Source organism: Enoplosus armatus, chromosome 3 (genome assembly GCF_043641665.1).
Source record: "Enoplosus armatus isolate fEnoArm2 chromosome 3, fEnoArm2.hap1, whole genome shotgun sequence".
In the NCBI taxonomy this organism is placed as follows: domain Eukaryota; kingdom Metazoa; phylum Chordata; class Actinopteri; order Centrarchiformes; family Enoplosidae; genus Enoplosus; species Enoplosus armatus.
The window spans coordinates 11441997-11463268 of NC_092182.1; the positions used below are offsets into that span (position 1 = coordinate 11441997).

At 40.4% G+C, this 21272-nt stretch overlaps 1 protein-coding gene across 1 annotated transcript; it reads right to left on the reverse strand.

Moving 5' to 3' along the window:
* Positions 1 to 1783: 1783 nt before the first annotated feature.
* On the reverse strand, positions 1784 to 20193 carry kdm5ba (lysine demethylase 5Ba). Its single transcript, XM_070902151.1, has 27 exons — positions 19931 to 20193; positions 15024 to 15101; positions 14372 to 14494; positions 14084 to 14254; positions 12882 to 13007; positions 12632 to 12725; positions 12441 to 12547; positions 12149 to 12307; positions 11888 to 12007; positions 10956 to 11114; positions 10510 to 10691; positions 10070 to 10232; positions 9546 to 9665; positions 9103 to 9297; positions 8676 to 8857; positions 8077 to 8201; positions 7789 to 7939; positions 6925 to 7045; positions 6473 to 6828; positions 5552 to 5690; positions 5257 to 5436; positions 5007 to 5165; positions 3990 to 4409; positions 3709 to 3799; positions 3411 to 3598; positions 3063 to 3326; positions 1784 to 2906 (listed from the first exon to the last, which is right to left on the reverse strand). Exons 1-27 carry the CDS (start codon positions 20081 to 20083, stop codon positions 2769 to 2771), a joined length of 4464 nt encoding a protein of 1487 aa, XP_070758252.1. The 5' UTR covers positions 20084 to 20193; the 3' UTR covers positions 1784 to 2768.
* Positions 20194 to 21272: the final 1079 nt, after the last annotated feature.

A 21272-nucleotide genomic window follows, 5' to 3' on the forward strand; every position in this document is an offset into this window, starting at 1 on the left:
TATTATTATTATTATTATTATTATTATTATTATTATTATTATTATTGTTATTATATACAAAATAATAGACACACCTGTCAATATAATGCAATACAATTAAATTTGACGACAAACTGCATCCTTCAAAATGATCATACAGTTGAATCAACTTCTCTCTAAAACAGTTTCAACAAAAACTGAATGTTATAACCTTCATGCAGGGAGGATTCGCTGCAGGACTGTTGTATTAGACTGCATTAGTTCAGCTGAGTAAAAATTTGCCACTCAGTAAAAACGGTCTAGGTAACAAGGAAGGAGCAGAGATACTACTTAAAAAAAGGATTTAAGAGGGATCACACCAGACAACTCAACTTGCTCAAGATAAACAAATAAAAACGTAATACAGCTGGGCCATTTACAGGGACTGGGAAAGTATATATAGAAGTATTTATCAGGTTAACCTCCTAAAATGGATATGGCAGCTTGACAGACGCAGCAGGTGGTGAGGCTGCTCAGGATGTGAAAATGCACTGTTCTGTATTTACATACATTACTGAGATTTAAACTGAGCGTGTGAGCAAAAAATGAGTCAATTTGTGCACGCTTGAGCATTTTGCACCCACAGCTGTGCCAACAACTCAATGTTGGCAGAAATATCCAAACGACGAAGTAACCTCCATGTGGGTGAAAAAGAGACAACTTGAATATTGTAATGACTTTGATAATGCCTAGACTCTTTACACTCACATTTTATAAGTGTTGTGAACTGGAACATGTTCTCTGCAGAACACTGAAAACGATAGAGTTACCTACACTGTTCAGTGTTGTTTGCTTGCAGACATATTATGAGCGTTACAAGGACTGCAGTCCTGGTTCATTTGAGCTGGAAAAGATGATGGTTTTTGTTGGATTTCATTAATTTGTTTCTTAATATCTGTACTAATAAACATAGGTGGTGGTGAATGATTTATGTATCTGTTGTTTATTAGAACGATTGAAATGTTCCTTGTGGAGTTTGTGAGTAAGAGGAAGACTGCAAGCTGTTTTATGAGGAAGGAAATACGTTGAACACTTTTGATGGACCTCAAAGATAAACACAAAGCTCCAGTCTTAGTTGTTTAGAAACTATTAATACATTGATACACATGAAGAGTACAACCTGTTCTATCTGATGTCCGCTAGATGTCAGTATGGCACGAGACACTATTAATCAGGAGCCATGTTGTATAAAGTTTTTAATATTTATGTAGTTATCTGTATACACTGTATCACAAACTATTTTATTGTGAATTCTTCAACTGAAATTCACTTCAATTAATTGATAACAAAAATACATCCCCCACACGCACAGACAAGGGTTTCCTGCTGTTGAGTTCCTGAAATAGTGTTGAACAGTTCCTCTTTAAGATACATGCACAACCTCACTCAACTTTTTTGTGTATTTCCAGCACATTTTTACACCACAGCCAAGTGTTTTGTGCAGGTTGGGTGTTGACTGAACTGAACAGCAAATAGTTTCTTAAATGTACTCAAATCTTTAAGTTTTTCCCATCTTCTCAGCTGGTTTGCAGAATCCCAACTGGTCAACTGCAGGTCACAGTCGTTTCAATTTGCAGCAAAGACCAAAAAGAGACTTCAAAATGAGCAGCAACAGTAGTTCAAGCTCACAAAGAAACCGCTCTGCAGCCTTCTTTCAACACAGTTTTGCTGAATTCTTTCCGAGAGGAATTCAAAATCTATTGCAGACTACAAATGATACATTTTACTTGCTCTAAAAAAGATTGACGAGTCCAGGCATTTGGGAACAAACATTTTTATTTTATAATGCAAACTGCAACATATGAATTATATTATTTACCCAAAGGAGCAGAAAAAAGGTCATACTGTATACCCGTGGCAAATAAATCACACAGTCTGTGTTAAATCTAAGTCCAACACAATATTTTCATCCTAAACCGTAAAGGGAAAACCCTCAACCAAAATGTACATTCCTTTGATGTCGGACAGTTCATTCTCATTTTGTGAACATAATAAAGTTTCACCCAACGCTATTTTCTTTCCTCCGCAGACAGCGCAAAAGGGAAACTGACTTTACATCCAAGTCAGTGATTTGGGATGTGGGCAAATATTCAGGTGCAAACTTTTGCACATTTTAGAAGAGACATGAAGTCGTTGCTTTCTGGTTTCTGATTCAAGTTATTTCTGTTCACAAATTTTAAATTGAACTGTGTAATATCATTGGATTCATAAAGTGAATTCTTCAGGGTTTTTGCTTCAAAAAGGCGCTCTATCAAAAGAATTTCTAAGCACAAATATAGCTCATGTGAAAACTGAACCTCAGTTAATCAGCCCAGTTATTGCTTAGATAAATAATATTTACTCTACAAGAGAAAGATAAGTTTCACATTGTTCAGATGCATGTAAAAAAAAAAAGAAAAGAAAAGAAAAAAGCAGTTCTAAAATGTGATGTCAAATTGACTTTTTTTATTTGGTTGAAAAATCCCTGCGCTGTTGGTTCTTGAAACATTTTGCCATTTTGTACACCTGCATCAAGTCTCGGAAAGTTTCAGAAAGGATTAGTTGATTGGCTGAAAAAAAACAGCCACGTGACGAAAACAGTGACAAGTCTTTTGAAACTGGAAAAAACAGTAAATAGCACCGTGTTCACTAAGGGCAAGCCAGAAGGTAAAGGGGAGAAGCCACCGGGCACACGGAGTTCAAGGTGTGCACTTAAGTGCTGCGACTGGCAACAAAAACTGCTGATCCTTCAGAGTCACGTTTTTTGGTCTTCATTCTCCTCTGTTGTAGTCTGGCTGTGTGCAGCTTATGCAAATATAGTCCTCCTTCTCTGCTCGCTCAGCAGACAATCCCACGCAGACCTGGTGGAACCACTGATTGCAGCTGCCGTCGCATTGGACCCAGTTTACCTGGAAAGCAGCAAGAAAAGGTGTTTTTTACTGTGTTGTAGCATTTCTTTTGAAGCATTATCACTTTGTATATTGTAACTGTAAACAAAATGAGAACATAAATCAGTTCAAACTCAGATTGGGTGGTGTAGTATATACTGTATATAGTGGACTGACCTCGTCGCCCTCTGGCTCTCTGCACCATGGTGCAGCACACAGCGAGTAGTCCTCCTCTGAGTCGGAAGGAGCAGGGTCAGACACTGTGTGTGTGGGAGAACACGTCCTCTTGGCTTCTTCACTCTTCTCTTTGCTTTTCTTAGACTTCTTTTTGCGGCACTTCTTGGCCTTCTCGCTGTGCTGAGAGTCGGAGCTTTCCTTGCGTCGCTTGGTCCTTTTGCTCTGACCGTTCACTGCCTCCTTTTTGAGACTGGAAACTCCATTCTGTTTCGTTAAGATGTAAATATTACAATAAATATACCAAAAAGTAGTGTATGTAGTAGAATATGATCCTGTATTTGTCATTACCTTGTTGTGGTGGGGGCTCCCTCTTTGAGACTGTTGGTCCTGTTCTGTGTTGTTCCCACAGGGGGCGCTCTGTGTCGGCAGGGGGGCCAGTTTGTACAGCAGGTATCTGTACAGCTGCTCGGTTTCAGGCAGAGTGACCTGCAGCAGGAATCCCTCAACCATCAGCTCCTCCAGCTCAGGACCGAGACCTGCGACAAACAGATGAGCAATAGAGAGTTCAGAGGTTAAATTAAAAAAAAGAAAGAAAAAGAAATCATAGTATGTGTGGATGCAAAGTGCTTAAAGCTTGAAAACTGACCCTGGAGTGGAACAGACTGGTGCTCTGTATGAAAAAGTGAGCCATTTATTTCCTGAGTCAGATGAGAAGATATTCTGGGTCCAAGTCTCCCCTGAAACAATAAACAATCAACTTCAGTAAGCTTGACAATGGTCAGTGTGTCTACGACGCCATCTAGCTACAAAGCACGAACAAATAGTCACTATAAAGTCACTAATGAAGTAAGAAGACCCTCTGATGGTGAATTATATCAACAAAGCAACAATCACGAGATCGAGTTATAACATGCGTGTCCAACTGACCATCTTGGACACTTTCTCCAGCACTCCTTCTGTGCAGGCCTGCTGGACTCTGTGCTGCCATCGCACCGTCCTCTCGATGAGGAAGCGCAGGGCGTCCCCTTCTGGCAGTCGAACCCGAATCCTCTGCAGTGAAGCCAAGAGGGGCAGGACCTTGTCCAGAGGGGGTTTCCTCGACCGCTGGCAAAGCGGGCAAAGCCAGGCTTGGCCGTACTCGAGGTCTGCGGTTGTCGTAACGCAGCCGCAGTGGAAAACTTCTCGACAAAGCTCGCACTGCGCCATGGCACCCGAAGGGGCCTTTTGGCAAACACAAACACTAAGTGCACAACAATTTTCAGCAGGAAGAAGTTTGGACTCATTTGAAGTGCGCAGAGCCAACAAGATCTCCATCTCCCTCTGGCGGACCTCCGCGAGAGTGGCCATCTGTGAAGGAAGGAAATTTAATTTATTAACTCAGTTTACAATCTGACACCATAACAGGTCTCATGACCCACTATTCGTGTGTAAAAGTCACCAAACTTTGTTAAAGATTAAGTGTTGATAATAGATCAATCATGTTTCCCTGTTCACTTTGTGAGGCATCCAACCTGCCTTTTGTTGCTTTGTGGCTACCATAGCGCACACAGGGACTTTATCGCCCTGCATGAGCCCCTCACAGCAGATACGTCTAGGCTGCAAGCTTGTTGGGGACGGCAGAGTAAATGCTGTCCGAGAGGCAGCGCTTCAAAATAAAAATAAGGTAAATCTCCTTGTTTATTTAAAAATTCTACTATATGTAAACGTTAGACTCAAACATTATGGTTTCCTCAAACATGCTGCTGTTGGAGGTTCTAAAAATACAGGGGAACATGTCATTTTATGTATGTAGCATATAAAGTATGTTTTACAGTCTTCACAGCTTACAGCAAGTGTGTAAGAGTAAGAGTTTTTATGGCATATTTGCCTTTGATAGTATGACAGAACAGAGAGCAACTGTGCCTGTTGCTGTGGGGAAACACAAGACACTACAGCTACACTCACAGCAGAGGCAGAGTCCTTGCTCTCAGAGAGAGCTCTCTCCACGTCACACAGAGACTCCAGTTTTGTTGCAGATTTTTTACTGATCTGTGTAGCTTCTTTTGATTTTTTAGATCTTGACTTCTGATGCACTGTCCCTACGTCACATCTGGGGCAAAGCACCTGAAAACACAAAAAGCAAATGCGTGTTATTTATTGGTCCTGACATATTTGGAAATTTATTTGGAAAGCAACCCTACTGATAAGTGTTTACCTCGAGAAGAGAGAAAGGGGAGTTTTTCAGTAGGAATGTCTTTGCTGCGCTCTCCTTCCAGGTCTGAACGTCACTGACGAGGGCCTCCAGTCGACTCAGCGGGTCGAGCCTCACTGGGATGCCCTCTGCTCTGAGAACCAGCTCAGAGAGGCTGTCCAGCACAGGAATACGTCCCCCGAGCTGCAAGCATGCACACACAAGATTTATCCAAACCAATCCAAACTCTCTGACCACCTCTGGCCAAGTGTGAAGAGCCGAGAACATTCAGCGCGGCTCAAGTTGAAGTATATTTCACCTGGAGGGCTTCGGCCTCATGAAGCCATTTCTTGGCCTTGGTGATGACATCCTTCAGCTGCAGACAGTTGGGCAGATAGGCAGGGATGTTTTCTACTTCTTGTAGAGCAGCATCAAGTGTCTCTATGCTGTGACACGGCCTGTGAAGTGACATGGGCTTTAGTAAATACAGTGCACATGTTCAGGTTTTACACAATGTCTAACATCAAATATCAGATCACATGGGGCTCTTGCTATGGCAGAGTCTGGTGCTTCACAGTGTGTAGTCTCCGTGTGGCCACTAGTGGGTTAAGCACTGTCACAACACCATGATCCTCTTTATCCACCATGATCCAGCTCTGCAGACTTGGCACATTTCACTCTGCACTGTCTGAAGTTGAAGCAGATTTCATGTTTTCACTTCACATCTGACACCACTATTTAACATAATCGTAAACAAAGTCAGACTTAACTGTAGTTTAACAAAGTTATATACAGTAAGTGTTCCTGAATTGTATTAGTGAAATATTTCTTCATTCATTGAAGAGAAAAGCTTTTCAGAGCTTTCAGAGACACTCTAGGAGGGGTAGTGTGTTTGTACATGTGCAGTGAACGGTCTGTCATCGCTGTGGTTGTTTGTTTTTCATGGTAAATTGATACCTTATGCAGAAACATTGCCGATCATGACACTTTTGTTTCAGAAGATTCTTCTATACAAAATGGTAATAACTTAAAAAATGAATAAACGAACAAAAAATGGTGTGAAAGCTGTAGAATGTGGTACATGGATCAAACTTTCATTTAATTACAGAGTAGTCCATCTGTTTTCTTTCTCCACCCTAACCACAGAAAGGGAGTGACAGAAAAAAGATAAAAGCTATGGAAACTGTGGCGGAAGCCATGGAAATACAACGTAAGGCCCAGTGCAGGTCAGTGTCCTCACCTGGCATCCATGAGGCTGAGCACCCGCTCCTCCCACTGCTCCGACACAGTCAGCAGCTCCTGCAGTCGAGCCATGGCTCTTTCCACAGAGCTGTGAGGGGCCAAGCCCACGCCCTGGTCTATCAGCCTCCTCATGGTGTCCAGACAGAGGCTTTCTGGCCGGCCGCTGGCTTGCTGCACGGCCTCCAGCCAGCGGGACTGCTCCAGTCTCTCCCTCAGCAGGGGCAGCTGAGGCAGCTCCACGTCCAGGCCCAGGCTCACGTCCAGCAGGTCCTGCAGCTCCAGCGGGCTGGGTGACTCGTCAGAGAGGAGGCGCTGACTGCGCTGTCGGAAGTCATCCACCCGGGTCAACAGGTCCTGGAGGTGACGTTCAACAGGCATTTAGGGATTGATATTAAAACTAAGCCAAACGTCATGTAAAGAAGTTAACGTGTCTGATCCGAGCTTACTGACCTTCAGTAAAGGAGCCTGTCGGATGTTGCACGGCAGGCTGTCAAACTGTCGGACAAAAGACCTCAGCTCCTCCACAGTCAACTCGTTCTGGTTTTGAGACTTTCCTCCTCCAGAACGATACCTAAAATAAACACAAAACGTGCTTAACAGATCTATAAAAACAAGCATCAAATTGACAGAATTGTTTGTTGAATAGCTAAAATTAGAAAAATAAATTAATCTCAATCAATAACAAATGCAGGTTCGTTTCCTCAGTCACATTACCTGCTACACTCACAGGTTACACTAAACATCTACAGTAAAAACTATTTTGTTACAGAGGTGGCTGTTTTGGGGGAGTATTTTCAGTAGCACAGACGCTACTGAAAGATCATAGAAATATTATAGGAACACTTACAGGCAGCTGTGCGTCTCTATGATCGTCTCGCTGTTGCTACTTGTCACTTTGAAGGTGACACTTCTCTACAGTGGTATAGTATATAGGCTACGATATAGTACAAATTTGAGTATTTACATAGTTTAGAGAATATTATAGATGAAACTGACAGAAGGGCGGGACTGAGAGAAAAATACGCAATTGCAAATCTGTCTGCTACTTGAGCACCACGGACAGTGCCATGGATTCATCAATACACAGCACAGTCAGGCTGCTGATATTTCAGAGCCGTGGTTGGGACCATATTGATGCCTTTTAGGAATTTGGGCCCCTGCCCCTCTAACATCTTCTGCACGTCCCTGCTAGGGGCCAGCTCACACCAAAACATACTAGAAAACCGTATGATTGTGATTGATATGGAAGTCAAGAAGTAATTTCAATTCAAACCGTACTGAGAGGGAACTATGTCAAATCTCTTGTTGTAGTACCTCGTCTGCCTCTTTCCATTGAGAAGCTGTTGTGCCATCACAGCAACTTTATCAGCCTCTGAGGTGATGACACGCAGCTGATTTAGGAGCCTGATTTGTGGGAAAGCCTTTGTTTCCGCCTGCTCCACCAGGCTGTGAAGCTCCTCCAAACCTGACCAGAAAGCAGTACAAATTCTTAGAAAGCATAAAATATAATACAGAGTGGCCAGCTGACGGAGTAGGGATGAGTGTTTCTCCTTACAATGAGAGGGGGGTGAAGGGCATATTTTTTTTGCATTGACTTCTAACCTCTTTTCTTGTTTCCGTTGTTCTCCAGGATGTCCTGCACATTACAGAGCCAGTCTTTATAGGACTCAGCACGCAGCGTCACTGATGCCATCATGGGATACAACTTGTCCAGTGTAAACTTATAACTGCAGGGAAAGACAAAACAAGGCCACTGATGTACAACGATGATGGACATTTGTCAAGGTTCAATAAAAAGTAATACTTCTCCTACAAAATGGCTATTATAAAATGACACATTCGTCTATATTTACTTTGGATGGGAAACTGGACAGAAGAAGGCAGCCAGGCATCGTGCACTTTTATCTTTTTATATTCAACAGCTGCTTTTCATGAGTGTAAGGAACATTAAACTACAACTAATGAATTTATATTACATAAAAACAATAAAGCACTTTGGTTTTGCAGTAACTCCCTCCGAACATAAAATAGTTCGGCAACATGCAAAATTTCTCCTAAGAGCTACCATTATTAGGATGTTTTTAATTAATTCTTATAATCTAACAAGATTAAAATTTAGTGAAATTCATCTTTCAGCAGACAAAAAAAGAAGGATCCACCCAAGCGAGTGTGTTCAGTTGTTGTGGTTACTGAAGACTCACTGGAGTGTAAGGTTGCTATGAGGACAGGAGCAGAGGTCCTGGGCGTGGTACAGACAAACCATCTTGCCAGGGCTGCAGGCACAGGTGATGCCAGACAGGTAGCAGGTGGTCCGACACTTGCAGCACTGCCGCTCCTCGTCGGGGAGCACCTCATAATCAACTTGTCGAGATTGCACCACACCCTGGGGATACAAATCACAGTCATTAGAGCCTCAGAGGAGACAGAGTGAAGAGGAACTGAGTGAGACAGCTGTGGAGACAAAATAAGTCTAAATCTAATCCAACAATCAACATCAAGGCACATTTACCTCATAAATGTCTACTATACACACATGCTGAAAACTATATCTTGCCATCACTGAACTTGCTTAATCTACTGAACTAATAAAAAAAGGCATAATGGATGCTTAAGATAAGAACAACTCACCATCTTGTTCATTTTCTCTCTCAGCTTCTCTTCTTCTTGGACCATGACGGTCATCTCCTTCTGCACTGCTGACGCCAGCTCGACATCCATCGTGTCTGCTTTATAGGCCATGTTACAAACCATCTCATCATGGGAGAAGACACAGTACCTGCTCAGCTGGCGATAGTGTGCCACACAGTTACGGCCAACAGGCATCTGTCAGAAAATATATAGATGAGTTTGAGTTCACAAGTGATGGGCTAGTAGGAACTAATGAGGCAGAAAAACGTGTAATAGTAACAACAGGACCCTGTTCCTGAAAATCTGATGATGGAAAAGAACTGCTGTGAACACCATAACCATGATTTTTATCAGAGGGTGGTGCAGAGATACTACATTTGAGCCAACACAGGTCTAAAAATAATCTCCTATTGTGTAAACAGAGTGGTAACAGATTGTCTTACCCAGTCCATGGTGCAAAAGTTGACAGCTTCAGCAAAGTTGAACCCCTGGTTGAATCCACTGTGGTAAGCTCTGGGGAAAGTGATGACAAACTCGCCTGCACACTGGTTGGTGCGATAAATCTAGTTAAGAGTAAGAAAAGAAGAAAAAATTACAAGCTGCAAATGTTTAACAGTCCCTGCTTTAGCAATTATCATTTGTAGTAAAGATGATAATGCGACTGACACCAGCAAAGTTCTGATGTCTTGATTTATATTTGTTTGTAAATCTAGATTTAAATCTATTATGTACTTCAAACATCAGATTTCCTTAGAAAGTGGTCAGACACTGCAACAAGCTTAAAATGTTTATCTACTTGTTGATGCCGGAGAAGCAAATTATTTGATTTACATCTACGGTCATACTTGTCTGTGCTACTGTGACGTGTGATATTTACCATTATTTTGTCATAAGGATAAAGATTCAGCTTTGTATCAGACATTTAAATGTGATGATTAATCGATGAGTGTAACAGTGAGCAGGTTACCGGGACACCGTTGTTCATCAGCGTGTTGGGATTCATGATGGTGACCAGCTGGTGAAGGAGGTCCGGCTGGGACTCAAACAGCTCAGGTGCCAGATTCTTCATGACCGACTCTAGGTGCTCCGCAGCGTAACCAGGAGCCCCATACCACGTCTTCGGCTCCCCCCTGCACATGTGGTCAATGCTATTAGTGAAAAACACTCAAACAAGCATTACCACACGCATGAATACGTTACTGCCATACTTGTATTTTACAGGACTAACATGATGCTTAGTATACATTTTCCGAAACCATGATAGTTAAATGGATATCATGATATATTTAACTGCACTTGTGAAAATACCAGACTGTGTAAGACCGTGTCCTAGTGTAAGAAAGTGGAACTTCTACATTAAATCCTCTATAATGGATACACGATAAGAGTTTAGAGAGTGCACTCTACCAGTGAAGGTAGTTTATGGAGTAGCTCCAGTGGTCCTCGATGTGCCAGCAGAAGGACGAGAAGCACATGCCCACATACAGCCAGGGTAACTTCATCCCACAGATGTCGGCTGTAATGTGAGTCAGCACGGAAGCATCCAGCACCGGCATGTTGTTCAGGTTCCAGCCGCTGCTCAGGTAATGCTACAGGTCAGAGACATTACAGTAGTTATCAATGGGAAAACTGATCAGAACATAATATCAGTGTTTTTCATTTTGCCAGCTACCAGCCAAACTATTTATATTTTTTGTAAGGTTTTAGGGAGACCAAAGGTTAAAACATATTTTTAGTTTCCAGCTACTTTAAAGCTCAATGACTTAAGTTCAAACATCAAATTCTGGAGAAAAATGAAATTCGACTGTAGACAAATATAATACATCATCCATGTAACAGCAGGCAGATTGTACCTCATCCTCAGGAGGGACTTCAAAATGGCTGTTGCTCACAGGGAAACCACTCCCAAACTCCTTGGAGGCGATGTCTGCTCCGTACTCGACTGTGACGTCCTCCTCAATGGTACTGACTAGACGCCAGAACTCCTTCTCCACTAGCTCAGTAGGAACCATCTAAAATACACAAGAAGACGACGATGTGGTGTTCATGCGTGCTGTGTTAGTACAAGTCTAGAAACCACAGCTAGTTTCATCACAAGTTCAAACAGCTGTCTGCTGCGATCAACAACAAGGACATTATTTTTTTATAGAAATAAGTGGGACAAAAGTTTCTGCCTCAAACCCGTCACTCACAACAAGTTTTCTTTTCCCTGCCAGAGCTCTAACCTCCACCACGTTCACTCTCTTTATGCAGTAAAAGTAGACCCACAGGATGCGAGTGTGTGACAAAAAGGACTCTCTCTGGAAGTGTGTTATCAAAGCCTTCCTTTGTTATAGACCAAAGTCATATAACAGAAGTAACAGAGAGTCCAGGGCAGTTTTTCCTAAAAGATCTTCCAAAATCGGCCTTAAGTCTCAGAAAACATGTCTACGCTATAAATAGAATCATTTCACGTTATTGAAATCTTTTGCAGGTTTGGTGTTTGAATGAAAACTCAACACTTTATTACAACAGTAATAATGTCGGCACAACTTCAGACAGTTTTGAGAAACTATATTTAAAATTGATATCTGGTCTTTTAATATCAGAGGCCCTGAAGTTCTCAAGAACTAGAGGAGCAACTTTCATCCATATATTTCCAACCCATGGATCAGTAAATTGTGACATATATAACCCATCATACTTAAACCAGAGATTGAGATAAAGTCTAATTACTAACAAAAACATGTTGAGTAAGTAGAATGGGAACCACTCGGATATCAATTAACAAGTGATGCAAACTCACATGAACTGGCATGTTGAAATAGTCAGACTTGAAGGAATCGGCCATATCTCCAAACGTTTGGAGGGTGTAGCTCCTGCTTGCCTGCTCAAAGCCAAACGCGACAGGAGGTTTGCCACATTCCTGTATAAAAAAACATATACAAATGCAAAAGTAAAAAAACAGTTGTGTTATATTTGTGGGTATCAGGTTATACTCTTGTTCCCAATTATGAGCCTCTCTGCTAAGATTTAGCTCCCGGGGGGTGCAGAGTCTGCAGCTCACCTGAGCCAGACACTTGGGGCATCTCCAGTCGCCTTTGGGGACGTCGTGGAGGGGAGGGATCAGACAGAAGATGTGATAGCTGTCGTCACAGCCGTCACACAGCAGCAGTCGGTCCTCAGCAGTCCCACTTCCACATACCAAGCACATGTACTGGTCCACCTGAGTGCACAGAACAATAGTGAGCACTGCTTTTCTTCTGTGAGGTGCAATTTTCTCTGATATGTTTTTTATTAGCATAATATTGGAATTATTGATGCAAGCCAACATTTTTAATACAAAACAATATACTTACTTTACTCACGGGAGGTATGTTTATCTTATTCAATACAGTTTCTTCATAATCTGTTGGATGCTCATGTTCAACGGGCTCCTTCTTCACCTCAGTGACCGCCATTCTCACTGAAAGACATGATGAAGGCTCAATGGAAGAAGACATTCCCCTTTTCTTCATAAATCAAGCAGCATTGCTTGCTGTGGTCTTACCAGGTTCTGGTTTGGAAGAATATGTTCCCATCCTCCTCCTGAGATTGGGACGATTCTCACAAACTTCCCCAGGTTCGGTTTTAACACAGCCTCTCTGTCGGGAGTCACAGTGAGAGTCAGAAAAATATGAAATACAAACTTTTACTTAAACGTCCAGATTTAAGAACACACATTAGCCTATCATACACATGATGAATTAAACATGGCACTAGTTACCATGTCGGAGAACAGAGGGAGAGATCAGACTCACTTCAGATCTCATTCGTTTCGCTCGGCGAGCGATGCTGCAGGTCTCCTGGGGCTGGACAGACTGCCGCTGCGGCAGGTCGTGAGGAGTGTATTCCTTATCTTTAGTGTCATTGGTCAAGGTGGCCCTCTGCAAAGAGAGGCAGATAAATGTGAAGAGAGTGACAACAAACACTGAACAACCCTGACTAAAAACTAAGTCTACAAAGTCTCTCATTTTTTTTTACCTGCATTTAAGCAAAAACCAACACACACTCTAACAAAATATAACATTGGACAAAACAGAAAAACAAAACTTCTTTATGACATAATATTTAAAAAAAGGACCTAACAAAGGATGTTAACATATATGCAAAAAGGTTGTACCTAAAAATTTGAAATATTGGAGATTGAAAGGTATCAAAGTATCAATACAATCCTGCTCCTCCTTCCAGTCCCTTCATTATACTTCTTCAAACACACCAAACACAAGAAATGCTATTATGAAAGTGTATGGCTTACGAAAAATCTCAGTTTCACAAAAAGCTGCTTCCTTACAATTTATTATGGTATTCTAGTTTTGTGACACTGAGAACACCAGTGCTACTAAGTTAAATTCAAAGCAACAGCAATCTGTTTCAAAACAACTGTAAAAGTGAAATATATGGTTGAATCTAACTGAAGCACACACACTTAAAACATAAAACCTTTTCTGTGGCAAAATATCTTAATACAGCACTGCAGCTTCTTATAGTAAATCTGTGTGGAAACTGTGACTTTGACTGTATTGTGATTTTTGATTACGCTTATTGGATAAATGTTTCATAAATGTTGTACTGTTCAAATTATTTCAACTTGGTTGCCGCTGACCTTTCAAAGCGTAACCAATGACGTGCAAATTTCTTATCATTTGAAGGCAGCTTAAGAGACCAAACATTCAATACCTGCCACTGTTCTGTTGTTTTTAGGACCAGGACCAAGCTAAGATTTAACTCCATTAAAATAAAGATTTTCCCAAATTATAATACTGTCAACTATAATAATACTGTGTGTATTGAGCTGGTCTAGACAGTACCCATGAGTTTATAATAATACACCTAATAGCTTGAAAAGGCACTTAAATGGACAATAAATGTTTCCAATAAACATCTACTCAACTGTGAACAACAAGCCTAGCTACTGCTGCTCTACTGGGGAAGAAAAGAAAACATGAGTGACTGCACGTACAGGCAGATTGTCTCCAGTCTGGAACAGGTTATATGGGTAGAGGATCCTCTCATAGTGTGCCCGCAGATGAGAGCCAATAGCCTTGCCTGGAGCAAAGCCCATCTTGACAGATATCTTCGTCCAGCGCCGCTCTCTGCAGACTGCATCGAAGCCTCCCTCCTCATTCACCAGCTTGGAAAGAGAGGAATTATGTGTGAAAAGCTGTTTTATATTCATACATAAGTAAAACATTTTATAGTGATTATACATGAATAAAAAGTGATCTCTATAGCTAGGATTTGCATGCACCTTATTCAGCTGGTAAAGATCCAAAATCTTTCTTTCCACGTGAGGGATTTTCAGAGTGCATCCTTGAAGCTCCCAGAATTTCGCTATTTGATCAAGGAAGTTGAGCTTAACTCTGGTCTGAGCCTAAAAACACAGTGAAACAAAAGTTAATGTTGTGCATTGAAGATTTAATAGTTTATTCTTTCACAGTTAAAGTAGTAAGAAAAGATAAAATTACTAGTGACCTTTGTCCAGATGTTGTCAACTTTCATAAGACCATTTCTAGAGAAACCTATTAAAATAAGGTCTATCTTCTAATATTCTTTTCTATGGCTAATGTTACCTTCCTTTTTTTTTTAGAAACTAATCAAAGCTAACTCACTCTACTACTTATCACTGAAGGACAGATCTGAGCACAATAACTAATAATAATAATAATAATAATAATAATAATAATAATTATCAAATGAAGCTGTTAATTGTTTGATTTACATTTGTATTGTTTTGGGAAAAATAGACAAAGACGGGAACAACGTAGCAATAATTTAAATTTTTAAATGCCAGAATAAAGTCAGGAATTGACAGGATTATCTACTTACCAAATAACCCCCCCTCATTTACACTTACTGCACTTTATGCATCTTAAATATATAAACATATTAAATGAACGTACCTCCAACTCATTAAGTCTTTGTATCCGTGGTGTGAATTTCAGTCTGTCAACATCACAGGCGAATGGTGGCTGCCAGTCCTGAGAGAATTTAAAAAACAAAAACATTTTATTAAGCAAAATGACACCAAACCTGGTCACACTGAAACAGAGGCCTTTGAAACCAAATTTCACAGTCTGTAAAAAAAAATAAAAGTACAACATGGTCCCATTTTATGTTTTTTTTGTTGTCAACAAATCCCATGAAAACACCAAAACCAACAATGTGTTATTCAGTCTCTTAATATTTTCAGAGACTGTCTGTGGCTCTCAGCTCTGAGCTATTAGTTCCTATTGAAGAAAAGAGGTCATGAATATATTCTTTCATTTTAAGTAATTTCCTAAACCAGCAGGGCACTGTCATTTTAGCAAACATTATTGAAACAGAATACATTTTGTTTTTGTTGTTATCATTTTGTTATTTTCAGCCTCAGATTCAGTGCACTAGTAAGTATGTACGGCTGCAGGACGGCGTATGTGAAATTGGCCTTAAAATGAACTATTTCCTTGAACAAATATAAAACCACAATAAGGAGTAAAAATCTCAAACTAATCCTGCCTACACACCCTGTCTGCACATCCAAGAGACAGCAGTTCTTCTAGTAAACCCACAGACTGTTAATTAAAAGGCAGATCTACAGGAAGTCCTAGTGTGTCTGTGCAAACATGCAAACATGCTGTGAGCAGTGAATCTGGTTGGTCAATATTAGTAATCTAATGATAGTTTTTGTGACATGCAGTTATACAATATGTTTTGCATGCACAAAACTACATGGTAAATAACAAGGTTTACATGACATACAACTACTTTATTTTTAAAAAATGTCTTCAAAGGTTTGCAGGACATTTGAATAAAACTGGCTTATTTATCAAATAACACAATTGTCACCAGGATGCGATTCCACAAAACACATTGCTTCCTGTGCCTATGTGAAGGAGTGAACTAGACCAACTCAAACCACACAAACTGACAAACTAAACACCGACATGTGTGATATTAATGCACTTGCACACTATATTGAAACAAACCTACTCACACTAGACCACACAACTTCCTGCAAGACGAGAGAACATGGTATCAGAGGTGGCTCAGCATGATAATCTCAGTTTTACATCATTAATCGTGTGACACCTCACTCCTGCTGATTTGTCAGGAGAATGTTTACAAATAAGAGAAAAACAAGTGTGATAGAAAGTGTGCTCTCCTGGCCAACATGAAGCTCATAGTGTTATGTAATAATCCAGTTATTTCTACAAATATTCTCAACATCCCAGAGTTGTTTCTGACACTGAGGAACAGACAGAAATGTTTATCCCACAGATAAGTTTCAGGTTTTAAATTTGCCCTTCAAACAGTATGTAACAAATGTTCTCAGACAAACTGACAACGCATTAGCCCATTTACACGGTGTCTGATGTGGGCAAAAACAAAATCTATAAACTCTACTTACTCTATCTTTAGTGGCTCAGATTATGGGCTCAACACTGTGTTTGGACTTTCAGAAAAACCAGACCACGTCATAAATACCAATCTAGATCAGATGAACCAAACAGGCTTGTTTCTTTTCCCCATTGGATTACTGCTCAAAAGCAACAACTGCAACCTAAATCTACACTTTTTCTGATTGATTTGAAATATTAATTGGATTTGAGTAATTTATGGGAATACATTAACGTGATACTACATGTGTGTCTCATAACCAAATTAAGCCATCAACACTGAGATCCAGTCTTAGTTTTGCTTTAAGTTAATTTCTTAGAGCCAAACGTCCGCTGACACTACATTGCAATGAAACAGGAATGTGCCAAATTAACATGCGAGATTTGTAAACTGATCATGTGACCTGACTCAGCTGGGTTTGGTAATTAGGCTCCAGCTCTAGATCTAATTCAAACTTTAACACACACAATATGTCTTAAATGGTACAGAAAAACATATTTCATTTATAGTCCATATTCTCTACATGCAGTGTTACTGTGGGATTAGCACTGTAACATGTAAAATGTTACACACAAGATTTGCTGGGTCTGGACAGGCTTTTTTTCTTACTAGGATGGAAATGCTGGGCTGAATGGGGACAACAATAGCTGCATTAACGCCACCTTATCATATGTAGGCAAAGCTGGATTATATGCCACAAATGTTCTGGCACTAAAGGTTAACAATCGCTTTGAAAATATGGAACTGCATGACCATCCTTCACACGCATGTCTGACCACAGCATTTAATATTACAAGGGCAACTTTGGTCTGAACATTACAGGCCTTCTGCCACGTACAAAATGACAAATATGAGTGGTGAGAAACTAACCACAAACAGCCTTAAGAGATCACTGAAAACCACTTGCATATGTGCTACTAACATCTACAGACAAACTGTGACCCAAGTAAAACAAAATATTGACCGCAAGCTGTGCACCCAGACATCACTGATCAAAAACAGGTTGTGGCAAAAAGAAAGCATATATTCAGCCCATTACTAAAAACATTTTATAATCTCTATCATGAAAATGGTCCAAATTAATCAGGCACTTTCTATTATTTTAGGTATATCACCATCTGAATTCACATTAGAAATAGACAGACACCAAGAGTTTTTTTTTCCACAATAAAATATATAAATGTTGCAACAATGCTATAAGTATGAACAACATCATATCTAAGAAAATGTAAATTTAGTAAACTCTTGCACTCTAGCAATAAAATATTTTTAAAAAACAGGTTGTGGTGCAATGTCTTCCTTTATAAAAAAAGAGAAAAAGGAAACAGAGAAAGGGGATCTCAGGCTAGATCGTATCTAAAAAAAGAAAGCACAGGACGTTACATGTACACAGTGTGTACCTTCACCATACCGGCCTCCAAGATACCAAATTCTGTCCTCTTTACACAAACACACAATGCAGAAGTAACACAATTTGCCTCAGTAGAAATCTGCTCTCAAGAGCTCAGTTTCACATTGCTGAAGGATTTAAGATTGTTTATTGGTTTGTTTGGCCCACACACCACCCTGGAGCCAAATTTTGGTCTGAATGTTCAGAAGAAACTGCTGGTGTATGACACACACTGCAGAAAATGGTGGTGATACAATGTAGGACAAATGGTGGAGCTATAAGTAAATATATTTGTTTCTCCTTTTGGTACATGTCAGTTTTACATACCAGTATAAATCAAGAAGTAGGCATTGTATTTGAACTTTTTGGACATGCTGCTTCTTACCATATGGTATTTAATTTAACAAAGAATAACCCTGCATTTTAAAACCTTTCATGGTGGTCATAAATCTTGAAGCTGTTCAGACTAGAGTGTAGCAGTACAGCCATGTTTCTCACGTATTTCTAAATGATAAAACTGTCTGCATTGTAGACTACAATGCTTCTGCACTGGTCAAAACAATGCAGTAAATGGGACAACCAACTGTTTCTTGGACTATCCCATGTGAGGATATACTATCAGCATTCAATCTTAGCTCAAAGCTTTTGCCACTGCCTTCTTTTGTTTACATGAGCTGTGCATTTTTCAGCCATGCCGTCAAATGTAGGTTTCTTTTTGGACGAGCAAACACCAAGCAGCCCCCCACCCACCGTTTTTTGTTATATTGCAGCCCATTCACCCCTGCCCATTCCTGTTTAACGGGGGAAAAAACGGGCTTTTATAGCTTCCTCAATTTCTACTAAAGACGATTCTCGTGTTATCTGATGGCATACAGATCAAAGAAAACAATTTCCATCCAGGGCCTTAATGTTGTTAAACCGACACATTGATAACTGACAGAAAGTACGTTAGTCATCAGCCAGGATAATGTCATTTATTTCAGTACAATTTGCCCTTTATCTAATTTGCGTGGACGCTTGGACACACCCTTGAAGAAGGTATCTGCCCTCTCTCATCACAATGTAACAGAAATAAGGTCAATGTGATTTTAATTTGAATTCTGTTCATTTTGGCGAAATAAAAATCTACAACTATCCTTTCTCCTTTATGTCCTGAAAGATTCAATATTAGCTCCTGTGACGTTAGGGAGGTGTGGATTATGGCAGAATAATCCTCCAATTAAAAAAAGGGCAATATTATATAAAACAGCCAACCGTCCGAGAGTTAGCTTTTTAAAATAATAACCATATAACGTAATTCTGCAAGTCTAAAATACTTAGCTAACAAACTAACGCGGTTAACAATGTAGAATAATCGCGTTCAAGTAGGTTAAATGTGTAAACACGATTAAACTACGGTAAAAGCTGAGTGTCTGTTAACGCGACCCTTCTCTCCATAAACAGTTGGTCACCGAGCACGTACGTAACGTTAGCTAACGTTGGATGTCAGGCAACTGCAGCTTTAAACGGGCCTGATTAACGCTAGCTAGGTTATCTCACACTAGCTAAATCCGTCAAATCCTGTTGGGAAAGTTAAGCTATACGTGTAACAAACTGTTTAAAAGCAGTGGTCAAACGACTAGTTGAAATATTGGTGAGCCATTTCCGTGCGCCCACTCCAGGAAGCATTTCATTCTGCGCTAACGTAAACAATTTCCATTTTACATTTGCATACAGGCAAACTTTAGCGTTTGAATTTTTTAATTCCTTTTTAGAGATTTTGCTCTTTAAGCTGACTGTTATAATAAATACGCATCTGTCTCTTTTAGAAGTTAAAAACTTGATCGGGACACAGATTTCCTGAGAGTGCTTCACTACCGTTGGATCAAACACAACACACTCCGAGCTCAGGCTAGCTGACAATTCAACTCGCAGCCGCAATCCGCCATGTTGAAACCTGTCTAAAAACACAACTTTGCCTGTTACAGTATCAACAGCAGCAAAGGCCAACACACCGCGCAAAAAACTAGAATAACTGTAAAAAAATTAAGAAACACTCACCGGCGGCGGGCGGACTTTGCAGATGCCAGTTTTCTCTGCAATGGGTCGTATTTTGTTGATGTACGCAAAAGGGTCGGCAAATTCCTCCCAGCTGGGCTCAAAAACAGGGCACTCCGGAGGGGGAATGAACTCATTCAGCTGAGGTTGAGTCATCGTTGCATCTTCGTTATGACTGTACGCTGAAATATTTCTGAAGGGGTTTCTCACGCCGAATATGCTCGCTATGAATTTCTGTCTTTCAGTTCATGTCCACTCTCCACTCATTGAACTCAAAGACGAATTATCTAGTTGGAGACGAGAGGGTGACAGCCGGAGAATGTGCACCTCCGCTTCCAAAAGTAGACACCCACAAATTATTTAGGCTGCAGTCGGTTTTACACCCAGTTTGTGGAAATATATCACGCACACGCACATTTTAGGCATTATTTCACATGATAACACTGATTGTGTGCAATAGTTTTTACTACACCGACACAGCTCGTATCGTGCGTGTTCGTATCTGTTTAAAGGAGTTAAACGCCTGTAGGACTGTGTTGAGTGGAGTAAAAGCCTTCAACGTCCTTTCAGTCTACTTTAATACCGTCCTAAATAAACTATAGTAGAGTTTGCTTTCACACAGTTAACCCTTTGTGCGCACAATACTCTATAGTTGGGGATAATATAGTTTATTGGTTCCGTGGTTTCCTCACAGATGATTGCTCCCCTGTTGGATGAGTTTGATTCGTACACCCTTTTGGCACGCGGGTGTACTGGATTCAGTCGGTTTACAAATGAAATGGTTAGTTGGATTCGGCCCGTCCTTACCCCGCCCGGCTTCACCGAAAGAATAGACGTATCAGGCGGTACGTTGGGATTTCTAATCGAGCACACCCACTAGATCGTTGCGCGCTGACCGGTACTTCGTTTTTAAATGGTCTAGAGGAGCTCGTTGATTGGTAGAGACTGTAGTCATATGTTGATACTTCAGCTGTTTATGTTTTAATAATAAACATTTAAATGTTAATTTATTCCATACTAACTCCTGAACCCCCCTAGCATAAAGTATAGCCCTTATAGTAAAAATACTTTATTTTGAAAATGTGTCTGGGACAGTTTTCATTGTTTAATTATGCATTTACAGATTTTGCCATGTGTAAAAAATATCCACATGTTGTAGGGGCGACCATTTGACCTGAAATGCTTTTAATAGGGTTTGTTTGTGCTAAAAATGTGTAAATATCTTACTGTTGTTTTTCTTTGTTCACACATTTACTTGGTGTTGTACACTGCCTGGCATTGTCTATTGTCAGTTGGTTGATGTTGGCTGGGAAAGATGTTTGTTTATTGTATCTGTTGACATCTT